This window comes from Chelmon rostratus, chromosome 6 (genome assembly GCF_017976325.1).
Source record: "Chelmon rostratus isolate fCheRos1 chromosome 6, fCheRos1.pri, whole genome shotgun sequence".
Classification (NCBI taxonomy): Eukaryota; Metazoa; Chordata; class Actinopteri; order Chaetodontiformes; family Chaetodontidae; genus Chelmon; species Chelmon rostratus.
Genome location: NC_055663.1, coordinates 29,278,255 through 29,297,745, shown reverse-complemented (window position 1 = coordinate 29,297,745; position 19,491 = coordinate 29,278,255). Strand labels below are relative to the sequence as shown.

The 19,491-nt window shown below is 44.7% G+C and overlaps 2 protein-coding genes across 4 annotated transcripts in view; both read right to left on the bottom strand.

Annotated features, from left to right (window-relative positions):
* Positions 1-4,765, bottom strand: part of cadps2 (Ca++-dependent secretion activator 2) — a 162,613-nt gene extending 157,848 nt beyond the window's left edge. For all 3 annotated transcript variants that reach the window (XM_041939895.1, XM_041939893.1, XM_041939894.1), the window contains exon 1: positions 4,173-4,765. In XM_041939895.1, the coding sequence (XP_041795829.1) occupies positions 4,173-4,517 (345 nt within the window). In that variant the 5' untranslated portion in view covers positions 4,518-4,765. The remainder of the gene's footprint in view (positions 1-4,172) is intronic.
* A 2,938-nt stretch (positions 4,766-7,703) lies between these two features.
* Positions 7,704-19,155, bottom strand: slc13a1 (solute carrier family 13 member 1). The gene is made up of 15 exons (XM_041939621.1): positions 19,051-19,155; positions 17,312-17,440; positions 16,816-16,952; positions 16,486-16,652; positions 14,309-14,348; positions 14,147-14,228; positions 13,348-13,505; positions 12,915-13,034; positions 11,832-11,930; positions 11,209-11,310; positions 10,714-10,805; positions 10,433-10,527; positions 9,653-9,814; positions 7,922-8,059; positions 7,704-7,847 (listed from the first exon to the last, which is right to left on the bottom strand). The coding sequence occupies exons 1-15, from the start codon at positions 19,153-19,155 to the stop codon at positions 7,704-7,706; spliced, it is 1,770 nt and encodes a 589-aa protein (XP_041795555.1).
* Positions 19,156-19,491: the final 336 nt, after the last annotated feature.

Sequence of the window (19,491 nt, the reverse complement as noted above, 5' to 3'; positions counted from 1 at the left end):
ACAGTCTGCTCAGCTGATTTCACAACTTCAGATGGAAATTATCCATTAGAGCTAAGAGAGAAACTGAGCACTGAGCTCTCTGGGAAATAAACATCCTGTATTTTACCTTGACGGGCTCAGGTGAAACATGGGATGTGTTCTGCCTCCTGTCTGATTCACAACATATTTAATCAGCTCCGAGAAGATTTCCTCGATACCAGATGCTTGTACATTAAAACATGAAAAGCCCTGTGAGACAGAAGACTGACTATTATGCATTTACACACTTTTTATTACTTTCCTGATCTGTTCGACCTCCACCAGCCAGACGAGCTCAGAGTTAGAAAAAATGAGACAAGAGGTTTCCTTCCAACACTTCGTGTGGTGCAGACGAGATTCAAGATCCTTGAAGCAACGAGCTGACAGGAAGCTGCAGCTCGTTCAAAGTATGTAAACAAGGAAAGACGAGATGTGGCACGGCTGGTTTCTCTGCTTCACTTTCCTCTCCAAACACCCCCCCCCCCGGCCTTCAGGTGTACGGTCAGTCTGATTCATACCTGCACAGACCGGACTCGTGTACCTGCTTCACACATTGGTCAGACCAGTTCTGGGACGGCGTTTTGACACTTTGGTTTTCAGGGCTTCAGAGCGTGTAAGCTCAGATTTAACATGGTCGTATTAGTGCAGGTGACCTCACCTGGAGGCAACGTGGTCCTGCAAACCAGAGAGCTGCAACAGAGCCAGAGCCACAGTTTATAACGAGCCAGATCCACAGTTTACAACGAGCCAGAGCCACAGTTTATAACGAGCCAGATCCACAGTTTACAACGAGCCAGATCCACAGTTTATAACGAGCCAGAGCCGCAGTTTACAACGAGCCAGAGCCGCAGTTTATAACGAGGCGTCCACTCATTTCAGTTTGAATGTTAACGTGGTTAATGTTATGAAGCTAACGTTAGCCGGTGAAGCTTTACTCTGTCACATGTAACGTCACTCAGGTGAGCACACCTTGCGAGGACAGTATAAAATCAATCAAGAAAGTTGGGAACATGTATGATGGAGGGATCTGTAAGCTGATAGCGATGTAGCTGTAAAGATTTCGTTGACTCACGGTTGCGTCTGGATGAAAAACTTGTACATTAGATTTAGTTTTAGTTTCTTTCAGCATCTGCCACACATGCTCATTATGTTGGTCTGTAAATACATTTGTTTCATGGTGTATTCTGACTTTGTTGTTTCATTTGATAAATTCTATTCATGTGTGCACTGTGTCTTTAGCCTGCATCAGGTAATTAAATGTCATTCAACAATGAAGCAGAAATAATTATTCAGCTGTAAGGCTCATGTCTCAAAGACACCTTGATGAACTGTCAGAAACTGGTGGCGTACTGTAATATAACTGTTAATAAAGTTTTAAAAAGACGTGATTCCTTCCTGTTTGAGACAAAGACGGGTTACAATGAATAAATGACTGTCATCAATAATCCATTTAAAAAACAAGAGGACATGGAAACAGATGATGTGCTTCAGAGTTAAAGAGGTTGATTTAAAAACACTGAACAAAGAAAAGAACAATCACCAAATGTTTCCGTGTTCATCCAAACACTTTCCTCAGTGAAGTGACAGGACGTGACTTCCTGACTCTTTCCAACATGAGGAGACAAACAGCAAACCCTGAAAAACAACCAACGCCATCGTTAATGTGTTTTCTTGGAGGTGAACCCCTGAGCGTCGCGGAGGCCCACGGTGCAGCCGCTGCAGGCTGAGTGTGTGCGTGGGCCGACGCTAAGCACCGGCATGCATCATTAACTCCTCCTCCGGAGCCACCGCGGCCGGCAGGGAACCGATTCAAGACGACGGCGAAGTTTCTGTGCAGTGTGGGTGTGACGGAGCAGAGGGGAAGCCATCATTTCCAGCACTGCTCGGCACTTCAATCCTGCACGTGTACTGTGACTGCAGCTTCGTCTTCATCAGCGATGTGCATCTACGGCTAAACCACAACTGGTCTGTGCCTGCTTTGGCTCAACGGAGACGCCACATGGAGTCAACTCGACCAGTGATTGGTCGGCTTCCACTGCTTGTGTTCTCATCTGGAAGCTTCTGACGTCAGTGGAGATGCTGGTGCTGAGCTCTCCGGCACTGTGTCATTTAGGTAAACTCAGAATCAGCAGGTATCGATACACCCAGTCCAAGCAGACTTCAGGACATCTGCAATATGGAGGAAATCTCAGGTAACTAACCATGAACGTCGCTGTCAGCCTTTCAGGTTTCGATGAAGGCCGAGCCCTGAATTCACATTAAAGTTGTAGCAGACCTGCAGGCAGTGTTGCTGTAGCATCAGCACTAGCTTTATGTGCCAAATCAACTAATTCAGCAAACTAGATGGGCGCGTCCCTCGTCCCAGCTGTGTGGAGGCGCTGTTCTCAGACCTGCTTCCTGTCACAGTTTGTAGAAGATCAGTTTTTCCCTCTGCAGATAAATCCAACTTCTGCCAATGAACCGTCATCCTGAACGACTGAACCCGCCATCCTGCAGCGCTCCAGAGCGCTCTGCTTTGAAAGCGTCAGGGGATTCAAACTGGCAACCCACCACACAGGCAGGCGTACAGCCGCCGCCAGGGAGTACTGCAAGACGAGAAACTCCACTTCCTCTGTGACGCAACAAATCAATGCACATTCTGCAGCCTTTTAATGAATCACACTCTGTTTATTTATGAATCAACGCAGGGAGACGCTCGGCTTGCAGCCTCGACCGGGGTGAAAATAAAAATTCAGGACGAGGTCGATTTCTCCTGCTGCAGCTCGAGTTTCTGTCTAATTAATGCAACATGGGTTTCATATTCTGAACTTAAACTTGCAAACAAATAAACTCCCACATCCACCTTCTGTCTGAGCAGATCCATCCCTCGCACACACACATGCAGTATACAAGCTGAATGAAAACGCCTCGCCTGCATGTTGAAATTAAACACTACGAGACGCTCATTAGCAGGCTCCCCAGCGGTGCAGGAGAACATGGGGGTTCTTCAGTCAACACTGGCCTCCCTGGGTGGTTTTATAAGTGAGAGCTCGCAGGTCCAGGCTGCCCTCCGGCAAAGCACAAACTCACTCATCTGAATCTAACGTGGACAAACCCGGGAGAGCTATTCACCGAATCGGCTGAATGGCCCTTGAATGTTATGCAGCCAAGGACGACACTTCACGGCACGCTGCAATTCAATGCAGCCAAACCACAGACTCAGGAAAGATTAAACAATGTGGAACATCTTCAGAATGAATGCATAGCCATGTGAGCCTCATGTGTACCTAAAAATAAAGGTTATTTTTAACAAATGACAGATTTACCCAATGCAGCAATTCTCAATCAGCTGTTAAATGAAGCGACTTCAGTGATGCAGTGAATGTTTTAGAGAAGGAAAACCCACAAAGTGACATGTTGCATTTAGAGGATTAAGGCACAAATACAGACGAGACTGACTTACAATCAATGAGGTTTTAAGAGGAAGTTGTCTTAAATGATTTTTTCTGTCATGGTTTACTGAGATGGTGTTTACCCCAGCTTCTGATTTGTGGAGAGCTGCATGTTTGAATGGTGTAATGCTGCTGCTGCTGCTGCTACAGGGTGGTTTGTTCTTTGACATTTTGTTCAAGACAATTTCAAAAACCTGCAAAGAGCATATGCTAAAAACACTGATAATGCATTGACACCACAACCAGATTCCTTTTGGATTTCTTTCAATTTAAGGTTGACATGAGGCGTACCAAGCAAATAGACTCCGCACAAACGAGTCAAAGTCCCAACATTAAAGAAGTCAAAGGATGTTGAATTCGGCATTCATTTTATACACTATGCAGCACGCGTTTAAGAAATATTGCACATCTAACAGCTGGATCTCAATGATGCCTTCGCTCTCCAGGCAGTGTTTGGGAACGACAGCGATCGAAGCAACAGGAGAACCGAAAAGAAAAGAAACTATTTTGTTAAAATAAGTGATTAATGAGGGATTACATATACGCCGAATTAACCGTCGGCCCATTATGATTCAATGTCATTTAAGTTTTGTTGTTTGTTGCCAATAATCTGTCAGTTTAGAGAGTCAGCTTTAAATGGACACATTTTTAATGGAAGTTCAGCAGCGGTGCCCTCTACACCAGACAACAGGTGTATGCTGTGTCAGTGTGCGGCACACTCACCTTCTGCTGCCGCCGGGCCATGTCGGTGGGCTGCTTCGCGTTGAACGGGTAGGCTATGCACCGCAGGACGAACACGTAGATCTGAAGTTTAATCTTTCTCTCTTCTTCCTCCTTCTGGATCCGCTCGCGCTCCTTCCTCTCCTCCTCTTCACCTGTAGCGCTACCGTCTTTAGCACCTTTGCCGTGGGCTCCTCCAGGTGCGGCGGACCCGCGCTGCTGGCCGCCCGCCCGGCTGTTGCTCCCGCGTTTCCCCGCCGAGGACGCAGCCGGTTTCCTCGGAGCCTCCTGGACAACTTCTGGGTCGGAGTCCCCGCCGGTGTCTTCGCTGGAGGACGGGTCCAGCATGGTTCAGGGCGTCAAAAGCCCGCTTCAGGCCGACGGAAGGAAAGAAAGAGAGAAACAAGTGTTTCAGCTTTACTTTGTTTGTTTTAGTCGACGTGGCGTTCACGGCCGCACTTCTCCGACCGACAGTCCTTCCCCTGGTGTCGGCGGCGGAGCCTCGACCTCGGAGGATCGTCGTGTTTTTGGTGGTTGGGGGGGGTGGGCGGAGTTTTAACGGTTAATATTTCGAGGTCGTCGCCGCGTGCGTTTCGCTCCGTCTCACCGGGGATGAGTGCTGGAATGGCAGCGCGCGCCCGCCGCCGCTGGCTGCTGCACGGAGCTCGCGCGCTCTGAGCGCTCCGGCACACAGGTGAGCAACCTGTCGCTGCTCAGAGAGAACAGCAGCGCGGAGGTCTCACTCTGTCTGCGTCTCACTGAACACTGAGAGGGATTCAGGCCAGGATCAATCACACTGATCGATCAATCAATCACTCTGCGCTGAAAGTTATCCTGAGAGCAAAAGTTTATCGATGGTGTTTCCTCCGCAGCAGCCAGCTGATCAGCTGTGTCTACACGGAGGTCCGTCTGTCAGTGGACTCAGGTGGACTCAGCAGGGCCCCAGAAAACTGCTCACCGTGCTGGACTGGAGCAGACGGTAGGGCACTTCTTTTAAAACACGGATAATCATAATGGTGATGAACTGATGATGAGGAGTTCAGCAGCTGCAGTGGCGCTTTGCTTCCTCACAGATATGCTGCAGCAATTAAACGCATCAAGTCCGTTTTCTTTATAAAACCACGGACTCCAAAGCAAAGTCTGATTACTGACTGAACCAGAACCGGAATCTGAAGGACTGCTATGATAGCCTCTCTGTGCTCTGCTCATACTGGACACTATCCTCCTTCTCATATAATGTGTGTGTATGTGTGGAACAGAAAAACAGGCAGGGAACATCACCAAAGTGATATAAATCATGTTTTTATTCATATTAATATAAATGTGTATTCTTCAACATGAATGTAAACAGTAACAAAACCTACAACTGGAATAACTGCAGATCATTTATTTAAACAAAAAACCTTCAGGCTCACAGCAAATGACACAAAAGGTCTAATTCTGTATTCATCAAGATGGAAAAATACAATTTTTGGACAAATAAACTGACACAGAGAACATCAGTGAAAGACAAGACCTTTCGTTTCTGCCTCTCTTTGAACTGGATGCTCAGATGTATCCTCCCGTGTTTTTTAATGTATTTATTTATTGCGAGGCACACTGAAGGGAAATGTGTTCATACATGTACTGTGTGTATGCTGGCATTGGTATATTGATTAAAAATAAAGGTATATAACCTGTATATGTGTATATGAACATGAATATTTTTTTCTAAAACATATTCGATCATACACATCCTATTAACTTATTGTATTTATTGATTAGTGCTTTGTTAGTTATCATTCAGTCATTTCTGTTTAAATATGTGCTCACAATGTTCAGATTGTGAACTTCCTACAGGTTAATGAATGTGACTGTAAGGGGACTCAAAAATGAAAGTATAAAAACATATTTGGTCCTTTTATATTTTTGAGGGTTGATGAAATATTAAAAACATCTGCAGGTCAGCACAAACTACAGCCTCGAACATCAGCACATGGTTGAATTGACGCTCTGAAACAGAACAGAAACTCGAACCTTGAATCTTTAAAGGAAGACTTTATTGAGGGGCTTGGTTTCAGTTTGGTGTTTTGTATTCATGCTGGAAATTTACAGTGTTCAGAGGCGGTAACCTGGAGACACTGTGACCACTAGAGGTCAGTGTTTCTCTGGTGTAGTTTACCTCTGATCAGAGTTAAATACAGAGAGTTTACAGAGCAGCAGAGGTGTGTGTGTGTGTGTGCGTGTGTGTGTGATGCTGGAGCCACACTGGAAGTCCAGGACATTAAAACAGCTTTGTTTGATTTGTTGCTTCTGCAGCAGATGCTACGACCCAGCAATTATACTGTACCAGAGTACTGCTGTGGGAGCAGTGTGTGTACAAAGCTACACTGCCAACGTTTCATTACATTAATTTACATTCAAACTTTATTTACAGTTCTAATAATTAAAAAAAACTACAGAAACAAAAACAACCAAGAAACATCAAAATACTAAAACAAAAAAGTTTGAAAAGACGCTCATCGTTGACTTATACACATCCATATAAAATCTAACATGTTTAAGAACTATCACTTTTTCTGCAATAGACTTGAGTTGGCTTCATTTCATCCTCCCAATCCTTCTGTTGGGATTCGCACGCTTCCTCTTATGTCCTTTGACCACTTGGGGGCAACAGAATGAGCTGAAGACAGCTATAAAGCAGCTGCGGCTAACATGTTAGCAAACGGCTGCCTATGTCGGCACGCATGCTCTTTTCACCTCTGGTTTGGTCTCCACCAGTTAATCATAAAAACATCTCTTTAGCTGCTGGATGTTCAGCTTTCTCAGCCGCGAGCGTCTCACTGTGTCTGCCGTTTGTCGCTGTGCAGGGAGGAAACAGCGGCTTCAGACTGAAACAGGAGGAAAGTGTGTTTTTGTTGGGGACTATTTTCAGCGGCGGATTAATCCACATTTGGCGCTCCAGTGGGTATTTGTTGCAGCGGTACGGTGTGTTTGGCATTGAGTAAAAATAAATGACAGTGTGTGTGTGTGGTAACCGAGGAACATGTCACATGACTGTGACTGTTATCACATGAAACGCACGTTGGATTTGTTGACGGTGAGGAAATGAAAGAAAAGCAGAAGACTGGTTACAAATTTACATCTACAGAGAAACTTTAACGTGGAAGCAGACGACCTTTCGACCACGTAGCTTTTCCGAGTGGTCGCTGTCGCAAGCAAATGGATCATTTTTCCCAAAGTGAGGCCACCGATCTGAAAACAGATGGTGTCATTAATCTACCGCCGTGACGTGGTGGAATTAACATTGACCTCATAATGATGCTTTAAAGAAAAAACTTGTCTTTGGTCAGTTTAAGGACAAAAACAGTGATGTTAAAATCCAACCAGGCTGAAAACAGGGGCCCCTAAATGTTGGATGGGGGGCAATAAAACAGCTAAAGGACCATGAGCCTGTTCCTCCTGAGAAACATCAAGAAGCCTCCTGAGAGCCCCCTGAAGAGGCCCCCGGAGGTCCCGGAGCCTCACATTGAGATCCACGCATGGGGCCCATCGTCACGGCGCTGTGGAGTTGACCACAGGGAGAGGCAGCGCCCAGTCGGGGTACGTATCCAGAGAGAATAACGGGACTCCCCACGTCGCCACGGCCAACAGGGTGGCGAGGACGCCGATCAGGTTGACGCCGAGCCCCGCCCTCACCTGCGGCGACAGTCAGACGCAGGATTAAAGTTCGTACTCAGGTTTGTGTCGCAGCCGGTGTTGACAGGACTTACCATGTCCATGATGCTGATGTGCCCGTAGGCAAACACGATGGCGTTGGGGGGGTTGGACACTGGGAGCAGGAAGGAGAAGGAGGTGCACAGGGTGGTGGGGATCAGGATGTAGAGCGGGTTGACGTGGATGGCCTCCGCCTGAGGAGAGACACACCTGTATGAACACTGACATCATTACCGCACATGACAGCAGGCAGGGGGAGGTCGAGAAGTTTGAGAACTCGTTCACCTGTGTGAATATGCAGTGCAGTTAGTAGCCAATCAGCTGATGTATCAGCGACTGATAGCTAATCAATCGATTGCTGTCGGCTCATAAAGGGACTGTAACTGGAGTGGAGCAGCGTACTGACCCAAAGTTTTACAGCCCTCTCACTGCCTGTTTCATTGTCTCCTGTGGTGGTGCGGTCCACGCGTACTTTGCGCCAGAATTAATTAATATTTTACTAACCGTTGTGTCACTGTGTTAACATTCAAACCCGAAAGGCTTAAAATAAACCCCCACCTGCAGAGCTGAAGGTGGAGGAGGGGCAGCACACGTTTCTCTGCTTCGCCCTAAATAAACATGAAACTGAGGTCATCAAACAGCAGCTGATAATATGTTCTTAACACAAAGCATCCACGCAGACGCTTTGACGTCCGTCCTCAGAGTGTGGGCATGTCTGCTGCCTGTCTGCTGTCCTGTGTCAGTGCCCCCGGTCAGTTCAGACGGTCGGCTCGACAGAGAGCCGGCAGCTTCGGCTCAGAGCAGCCGGTGTCCAAACCGGGAGAAGTTCCCTGTGACGTCTGCACCGGAACCAAACCGAAGGCCCCGAAGTCCTGCCCGGTCTGCCTGGCCTCCTACTGTCAGACTCACCTGGAGCCTCACCTGACAAAGTCAGGCCTGAAGAGATGATTGGCTGATCTACCCTGCGGAGGACCCGGAGGGCGGGATGTGCAGGAAGCACGATAAACTGCTGGAGCTGTTCTGTAAGAGCGACCAGACCTGCGTCTGCATGCTCTGCGCTGTTTTAGACCACAAGAACCACGACGTCGCTCCTCTGAAGGAAGAATATGAGGGAAAGAAGGCTGAGCTGAGGACGACGGACGCTGAAATTCAGCTGATGATCCGGGAGAGGCGACTGAAGATTGAAGAGATCAGACGCTCGGTGGAGCTCAGTAAGAGAGACGCAGACAGAGAGGCAGCAGACGGTGTTCAGGTCTTCAGCAGCTCCTCGACGAGTGAAGAAGCAGCTTCTCCGTGAAATCACACAGCTTTCTTTCCTTCTTTCTTCTTTCTCTGCACGTCACACATCACTGCAGCCCGCGGCAGACGCCGTTCGACGTTTAAATACTTAAATAAATTACTTTATGTCACATCATAAACGGCGACATATTGTGAGAATGTGACACAAGTTAATATTTACAAGTAGTATTAAGTAATAAATGCAGACTGAGTCACCAACAGTCCTGCTTTAACCTCATTAAATGTTTTTTCATGTCATCACATTTGCAACTCGTGAGGTTCTTGCTGTTGTTTTAGTCTGAAATCAGCGCCTGAATAAACAAAGAGTCAGTGTTAATGTGAAGAAAACGCAGTATTTCCCTTTAACCCTGAGTGTTTGTGTGATTCCCTCCAGACCAAAATACATTTTTCATCAGCCATGACAAAACAAAAAAGCCATCATGTGATTTAGTTTCTGATCACATGACTCCAAAGTGTTAAAAGCCAAACACCCAACTCTGTGAACCTACCAGAGGAGAGAGGATCGGGAGGAAGATGGTGATGGTGGCGGCATTGCTGGCCACCTCTGTTACCATGGTGACGATGAGGCAGGTGATGGTGATCGTGGCCAAGACCGGCAGGTGACCCAGGGGTGTCAGCAGCTCGGCCACCCACGTCGACAGACCCGAATCCTGCACACACACACACACACGCACGCACGCACGCACGCACGCACGCGCACACACACACACACGCGCACGCACACACACAGTGTTTGGCTACAGTTCAGTCACTATTTTATTCCATTATTGATTTATTTGTTCGATCAACATTTCTGTAAATGTGCCAGTTAGTCAGCTGGCTAATTATTTTTCAACATCTTTTTATTTCTGAAGCATGTACAATAAACACGCACACACGCACACACACACACATCATGGCGACTGACGAATCCGTGAGCAAGTTTTGACTCAGTTTTAAAAGATGTTTACCACAAAAATAGTCCCTTTCAAACCGTTCCATTGGATTAGCCTACTTTAGCCCACTTTAGCCTACTTTAGCCCACTTTAGCCTACTTTAGCCCACTTTATTCGCTCCAAACCAGTTTATGGTTTATGCTCCTAATTTGCATTTTCTCTTTTTTTTGTCTTTTTTGCAACATTTGAAAATTTACCTTAAAATTCGCTCGACAATAGATGCAAACAGCTGTTGTCTCAAAACGTTGATTCTGATTAAATCTTGAAGTTTTTTGTCGGGAACTCGCGGCGGGTGGATGCAGTTTATGCTCCATGCAGACAGATGCAGCTTACCTCCGTGCCTTCAGCCAGGGCGAAGCCGCCACCGACCAGCAGGGCGACCTTCCACGGCATGGAGACGCTGAACTCCTCCCAGGTGATCATGGCCTCTGGACGGAGAGAGAGGACAAGATCCTGCTTACATGTTTACAGACAGACAGTCAGACAGAAGCTGTCTCTCTCTGCACAGTTAACACAGCCGATCGACTGGGACAGCTGAAACACTGATTACATGTTCAGAGTATTCTTAAATAAACCACCAATCACAGCTGAACTGTCATGTCTTGTGAATTTACCGTATTTTCTGGAGGGTCCGTGGGCGGGTACGATGAAGAACAGGAGGCCCAGCAGCAGAGCCACGGTGGCCTCGGTGATGAAGCTCGACTGGCTCCTCAAGACGAGAACAGAAGAAACCGAATGACTCGGGCGTCTTTTACTTCATGTCATTACATTAGATTCAGTTTGATCCAGCATTGTTTTGGTTCATGTCTATATACTTCCTGTTTGTCCATTATCTGTGGCTATCAGCTCCAAGCTAACTGGTTCCTACTGATATGCTGTAAATAAATATTTTAATAAATAACAACTCATAAATACAAAGTTTTTTAAAGCTAATTCCTAAAACAGCCGGTCATTGTAGTTTTTATTTTATTTTAAACGTCAGTCAAGCAGGGGGAATAGCGCATTTGTTGGGGACTATTTTCAGCGGCGGATGGATCCACGTTAGCCGCTGCGGTGAGTATCTGCAGCAGCAGGACGGCGTGTGTCAGCCCGAAGCGAGTGTGACTCACTGAGGGAAGAGAGAAGACCAGCCTGGCATGAAACCCGGAGATCTGGTCAACCACAGCAACACCATCAGCAGGAAAATCACACCAGTGAAGATCTCCTGAGAACTGGACGGGCGGGGGGGGGGATAAACGAATGAGTGGATGAAAAGACAGGTGCATGGATGAATGACGAAATTACAGGTGAAATGTGAGAGGATGATTGGATGATGGATGAATAATGAATGAATGAATGAATGCAGGAAGGAACATACAGTAAAAACTGGATTATTGCGTGGATGGATCAATGAATGGATGGATGAATGCATGAATTGACATATAACTGATCGTATAACTGAATAAATGAATGAACATATAACTTAGTAAATGTATGAATGCATGAATGAAAACAGCAGAATAATGAATGAATGGATGAAGAAGTGAATGAACACATTCTCAACTCATACAGAGCTGTATGAATGAATATATGCCCCGGGTTAATCGATAAATGAATGAATATATCACTGATTGACTGAATGTATGAATGAGTAAATGAACGAGTGAACAGAACTGACTGACTGAATGAATGAATGACTAAAGGAACACACATGAATCAATAACTGATTGATTGATTGTGAATGAGTGATCACCTCATGGGCCCCAGCGACCTGAACTCGTCCTCTATCACTCGTCTTGCTGCTGCCTCTTTCTCAGACGGCTCTCCTCCACATCGCCACAGGAACTTGAAGCTGTGTGTGTGTGTGTGTGTGAGAGAGAGAGTGTGTGTGTTAAATCACCGACAGGTGACAGAGAAATGCTCACAGTGGGCCGACTGTGATTGGTTAAAAGCACACTGGGAGCAAAAAAAATTAATTAACACAATTAACCTGCCTGACACCATCGCGCTGCTAATGCTAACATTAGCATTACACTCATGCCTCCGCTTCAGGTTGTGTTGAAATGAAAGCAGCTAGCAAAGAGCTCTGAGATCATATCAAACATTCATCAAATCCAAACTGTTATTCACACATTCAGCATCTTTGAAGGATGTTTTATTCTTGGAAAGTTTATTCTTTAAAACAGAATCAGATTAAAAAAATGCTAAGAAATGCAAAAAAATTTAAAAAATAATAGTCTGATATTACATTTGTCCTTCTAATATAAAACAAACTAATGAAAGAAAATTATGTGTCTTTACTTGAGCTGGTGAGGATTCAGATTTGAATTTCTTTACCTGGGACAAGTTAGCTTAGCCTCAGTCATTTAGCATATCATGTATGCAGCCACCGTAGGCACACGTATTCAATCAAACTTTATTTAGATTCTCACAGAAGTCACTGAGGGCGAGCCATCATTTACAGTGATGCTGAGATAAAAGCATGGGAAACACAGCCAGAAGCTTACGATCATTTCACAAAAACGAGTTAGCTGGAGACGCTGTTTTCATCTGTTTTCTGCTAATTAACGACAGTCTGATAGTTTTATATATTTGTATAACATTGGATTGATGTTTTTTATCGTTCTCCCTGCTTTACTGTATTTTAAGGTTTTTCTTTGCCATCTTATAATCCATCTATGTCTAAATGTTCTTATTTACACAATTTTATGTAAAATGATTAATAAAAATAAATAAATGAACAGAAGGCAAAGAGAGAGAAAGCAACAAAAAGAAGTGCTGTAAAGAAACACAGACTGGAGGTGATTCGCAGAGCAGACGGTGCGCCGACACTCACTCTGAGCCAATGAAGAGCCAGTACAGCCACATCCACGTCAGCAGCAGCATGATCACGCTGATGGGCAGGCACAACAGCAGCCAGTTCCCAAAGTTAATGTAGTCGCAGTCTGGGTAAATCCTGAATGTAAAGACAGCGTTTGAAGTGGATTTAATGACATTTTTCTGCACAGAAAAGCTTTGAATCCTTTGTTTTCTGTTCTTTAGTTTATTTCTGTCCAGCAGGCTGAGTCAAGACGACGTTCCTCACAGAGAAATTTAAAATTGCATTGTTATATTTAGTGAAAAAGAACCCTTTCACATACAGAACAATTGTTTTTATTCACTCTGGTTGTTGCTTGACAGGCTTTTCTGTCTTGTCATGCCTTTTTAGTTCGTCTCCCCTTTGCTTTGGCTCATGCACACACGCTCAGCATGTCTGGTGCACCACTCACTGGTTGATGTACTCAGAGAAGATGAGGTTGGGCGACGTGCCGGGCAGCGTGCTGATGCCTCCGATGTTGGAGGAGTAGGCGATGCTGATGCACATGGCTTTACAAATCATCCGGTTTTGGTGACTTGTGCTGGAAGCTGCCGCCTGACGCTCAGCAACCTGCAAGACAACGCCAAGGGAGGAAGCCCACCTATAAGTGGTAGCAGTAGAAGTACAAATCACACGTTGTAGTGATAGCTGTAGTAGTAGGAATAAAAAATAAAAAAAGGATTAGTTAGTATCATTATGGGGCTGCTAATAATAGTAGCATTTCTAATAATAGTAGTAGTACAGTGGCACTAGCATCAGTAGTAAACAGTGGCGTGCACAGGGGGGGGGCAGGGGGGTCGACTGCAACCCCTCATGGCCCAATTATTGAAAAACGCGCGCTAAAGTGCCCCCTGGGAGCCAAAACGTGCATTAAAGTGCCCTTTTGGGAGCCAAAACGCGTGCTAAAGTGCCCCCTGGGAGCCAAAACGCGTGCTAAAGTGAAGTCCTTTTCGCCCCTGCCCTTCAAAAAGTCTGTGCACGCCACTGGTAGTAAAGGCAGCAGTGTGAGGTTAACTGCAGCTCTAGTATCAGCAGCATTAGAAACAGGAGCAGCAGTACTAGTAGGAGTAACAGTGGTACTAGAAGGACTAGAACCAACAGCAGTAGCAGTAGTGGCAGTAACAGTGGTGGTAGAGGTAAGAGCAGTGGTGGTACTGCAGCAGATCTGAGGTCTTAACAGCATCGGGGGGTGCAGATACATATCTCTGTACCTGAGCTGCTGCAGGCTGAGGCACTGTCTGTATCTGAACACCAGTGAGGCTTCCTTCAGGGACATCTGGAAGCTTCTGCTCACTGAGAGACACAGGAACATATGTTGTATTTCTGCATGCTGGATATACTGCAGCAGCAAGAACCTGCAATCCTTCACATACCTCAGAGTTTCCTTCGTGGCTTCAGCGTGGCCGTTCATTTCTGCAGAAACAACAGACTGTGGGTAACTTCTCCGTGTTCACTGGGTTTCTGTTTTTATGTTGATTATCACACAGTGTGCACCTGTGACGCTTTGCTCCCACCGTGAAGCTAACAGTCATGATTACTCTGATAATTCTGACTCTTCTCGACTTTGTGTGATTCATGTTCATTCATGAAAGTTGTTTTATGTCTCTCTGACGTGAATTCTGTTGAATCCAACATACTTTCTTACTGCACCTGCATTTCTTCTCTATTATTTATTTGGTACCAGGTCGGCACCGATCTGATGCCTGATCACTGAGCTGTACGCCTCGGTGTGTGGGAGAGACTGTCAGCCAACATCAGGCTTGACTTAAACAAGCTTTTGTAAAACAAGATGCAACAAACACCTGCAGATAGAAGTGTAATGAATTCATTAAAATAATGATATTTGACATTAGATCGTCCCATTGTCCAAGTACTGATACTCAGGCAGTAGTTTTCTGCAGTGTATTAGAAATATAACTGAAGTGCAGAAAAGTCATTCCAGAACACTTTGACTTTTTGTGCTTAATTTAAATTATTTTTGACATTTACTTCAATAAGCTCACTTCTAAATAGATGTCATTAAGTTCTATTTCAATGTATTAAAAATGATCTTCCTCTAGTATCAACCTGTCTGTCCCCTCCACCCGTCTCACCACAGTGGGGAGCAGAGCATTCAGCCGCTCTGCCCCCCGGCTCTGGAACTCATTACCACCCGAAATTAAAAACATTGATTCATTTTCCCGTTTTAAATCCTCTCTCAAAACACACCTGTTCAGACTCGCTACATGAGGTCAACTGGTCAGTCTGATTTTACACTAATGTTATTATCACTTCTTTATTTTATTTTATTGTGTTTTATCGTATTATTGTTGTTTGATATTTCTTGTGATGTAAAGTGTCTTTGAGTGTCCTGAAAGGCGCTTTTAACAAATAAAATTTATTATCATATACTAATTCTGCAATACTTAAAGTGGTATTTCAAAGTACTTATAAAACTTAAAAAGTGTACTTTATTGAAAGTGTAGTATAAGTCATACAATCAATCATCAAGTGTACTTTTAAAGTGTCAAAGTGTACAACATCACAAATGCTTTTAATAGTAATAAAATATACTTATGTAAAGTATACTTATACTTAGTCCTTTCTAAAACACTTATAGCAGCGTATTTAAAATGTACTTTACTTTCACTTTATTTGAAGTATATTTCCAACACAATAGTGATGTAATACAGTTGTACTGCGAGTTTGTGTTGATGCTCATGAATCCTGATTTTCTGGACTTCAGTCACGTAAAGTTTGTAAAAAAGTTGTTTAGCAACTATTTTACACTTCCAGTATACTCAAGTATTACTCGAGTGGTACTCAATGACTACTTCGGTACTCTTAAGTATACTTTCGGGCAACAAAAATAATAATAATAATAATAATACATTTTATTTGTTAAAAGCGCCTTTCAGGACACTCAAGGACACTGTACATCACAATAAATATTGTTGAGTTGTGTTTAGTTTATCTTTGTTAAAGCAGGAATTATATTCCTGTCAAAATACACATACACTTCTCTGTGAGGCAGACATGGCAGTTATTGGTAACCACTGTCGGGGTGATAATTTTATATTACGATTAACAATGAATTAATGGATAAAATACTCAGACAGAACCGTTTGTTTTTGGCTAATGCAGTAAATCAAATAGCGGATAAATCAATAAAAAAATAAGTATTTCAGTGTGCACAGTGTGCTGATATCATATAAATGTCCAATATTCCAATCCATCTATACAATTAATCCAATAATGCCATAAAGGAATCCTGATCATTAATTTATTGCGGTGTCCTCACACACTCACCAATGTTGAAGGGAGAGTAAACGTGTCAGAACAAATCCCCAAAATCCGTGCACATAGAAAACAGCCATGAGAATGTCTCTGAATAACTCTATATTATTTTCATTATCAGATTCATTGTATATTAATAGCAGAGTTACACATAGTATTTGTTCACCTGGGCTGTGCAGAGAAAACATGAATATCTCAGTTTCATCTTTTTGGCTCTTTTTGTTTCAGTGTGTGTCTGTAAACACTGATCTGTATAAAACATTAATCCAGGTACCTTCCAGCTGCAGGTTTGGGTTGTCTTCACCGACACACACACTCTCCTTGGCCTTCAGGATCTGCTGGAGAACAGCCTCCACGATGGGCATCACCATGGTAACAGCGGAGGTGTTCTGGACCCACATGGAGAGGAATGCGCAGCCGGACATGAAGCCCAACATCAACCTGGACACGACGACGAAGGCGTCAGGGCAGGAACATACAAAACACTCATGCTCTCTAAGCTCATCTCATCCACTAACACACACTGAAAGGCCGAGTCAGCAATTCAAGATTTAATAAAGGCCTCGATTTGGGGTGAGAAACCCCCCCCCCAAACCGCGCTCACCACGCAGGGTTGACTCCCACCATGGTGACGAGCCTCAAGGCGATCCTCCGGTGGAGACCCCACTTCTCGATGGACGTGGCGAGGCAGACGACGCCCACCAGCAGGAAGTGGAAGTCTTTAAAGTACTCCTTCGCCACCTGGAGGAGGAACAGTGAGGAAGTAATGCAATTTTAGCCCAAATTCTGATGTAAGTTTGTCATTTATATTCGTTTGTTGCCTGGTACTCAGTATCTAGTCGTCACTATCACAGCTAGCATTTGGAGGCTACGTAGCTAGGTTAGCTAACTTTTGAGCTACAGCTAGTCCGTCTGATGTTGCTGATGAATTCAACTAAATTTTGTCAACGTGATGTGAGGTTAAAAAGCTTTGCCGGGACCTAAGTGGGACAGTTACGTACCAAACATTCTGGCTAATGTCGCTGCCAAAAGTTAGTTAGCAATATAGGCTATCTGGGCTGCTAATTAATCTAAAACCTCTAAAGGACAGATGGACTCACGTCTGAGGAACTCATGATGCCAAACACGGGGAAGAAGATGGCGGGGAGCATGGCAGTCATGGACAGAGGAATCACCTCCGTCACCCAGAACGTCGCCATCAGCAGCAGCACGTAGGCGCATTCTGCCTCCTACAGCGAGCAAACACACAGACACCGTCGCATGTATCTGTCGCAGAGGACTGAACTAAAACTACAGCGCAAACACTTCATCCACCAGTTTACCACAACATGTCCGCGTCCGGAGAACAACCAATCAGCAGCCACACAGCAGCGTGTTTATGAGACAGTGTGTATTTGTCGAATGGTTAAAGGTGTAACTGATGAATGTAAGTCCTGTTTTAGCTCTGGTTTGTTCTCCACCAGCTGCTGGAGGCCCGCTTTCACTTCAGTTTGTCAAAGTGAGCTGACATCCACCTGTTTTACAGAACTTTTTCAGGCTGCGCGCAAAAAAAGCAAACAAACAAACAAACAAACAAACACACAAACAAACAAACAGACAAACACAAAACACAAAACAAACACAAAAACAAACAAACAAACAAACAAACAAAAAACACAAAACAAACACAAAAACAAACAAACAAACAAACAGACAACCAAACAGACAAACAAACAAACAGACAAACAAACAAACAGACAAACAAACAGACAGACAGACAGACAGACAGACAGACAGACAAACAGACAAACAAACAGACAGACAGACAGACAGACAGACAGACAGACAAACAGACAAACAAACAGACAAACAGACAGACAAACAGACAAACAAACAGACAAACAGACAGACAGACAGACAGACAGACAAACAGACAAACAAACAAACAGACAGACAGACAAACAGACAAACAAACAGACAAACAAAAAACACAAAACAAACACAAAAACAAACAAACAAACAAACAAACAACCAAACAAACAAACAAACAGACAACCAAACAGACAAACAAACAAACAAACAAACAGACAAACAAACAGACAAACAAACAAACAAACAAACAGACAAACAAACAAACAAACAAACAGACAGACAGACAGACAGACAGACAGACAGACAGACAGACAGACAGACAGACAAACAAACAAACATTTTTATGCTATGAGGGGGAAAAGTTGGTGCATCAATAAAGGAGAAGGAGGAGAGAAGCATCAGATCTGGGTGGAGCACCGAGGAGGCCATAAACTTCCTCACATTAATACATGATTAACACATCCGTCGTGTTTTACAGCTCTCATGGTGTCCTCTTCTTCTGCAGTGGATTATTGGCCCCCGGCTGGAGAATCATTGACACCAGCTGTTTCCTGTGAACCAACTCCTGATATCCCAGCAACAGAAGGGATTGAAACTTGAATTAATTTACAGACTTTTTTGAAATCTGGTGTTAGAGCTGATGGCGACGTGCCGTCCGCCAGCTGTTTGGCGCTGGTCAGGAATCACACGGCAGCTGCTGCAAACACTGAGATTAAACCATGAAGGAAATGTGCTGAAAAACCAAAACTAGGAGCAAGAGGAGGCTAAAAGGCTCAGTGGGTTCATCACTGTGACACCTTTCACATTAAACATGTGACTGGTTAGTGAAGCTTTACTGAGGCTTTCCCAGCTCCTCTCACACCTGTGACTGACAGGTGTGATGCACAGGTGATACTGCAGATTCCTTTCAACCCTTCAGTCCAGCTTACTTTGATCTATTAACTTCAGAGGAGCTGCTTGGTATTACTTGTGTGTGAAGGACACTAACCTTCGTCCCGATGACGAGAAGAAGAGGAAGCAGCAGCAGCGGCGTGAAAACGATCAGAGCGACACTGCGATAGTTCCACAGTCCTCTCCTCAACCTCCTCAGCATTCTGCCTCCCTTCCTTTCCTTCCTCTTCTTCTGCAGGTTCCTGACGCTCCAGCGGCTGATGGCCGGCCTGTCACCGAGCTGGCAGGAGAACAGGCTCAGTCCGACTCCTCTCAGACGCTCCGGACTCTAACTGTTTGAGGTGTCATGTCATGTGTCCGTATCTGTTGGAGTTTTCTTGAGCAAGACACCAAACCTGCTCGGTGACCGCCTGTTATCTCTGCACCCACATAAAGGTGAGATAATACTATCACAGCCTTTCATTTATGACACTTTAAAGGGGCAGTAGGCTCTAAGTAGGTTTCACACTTCAGTCCATCTCCACACTCAGAGTATAGA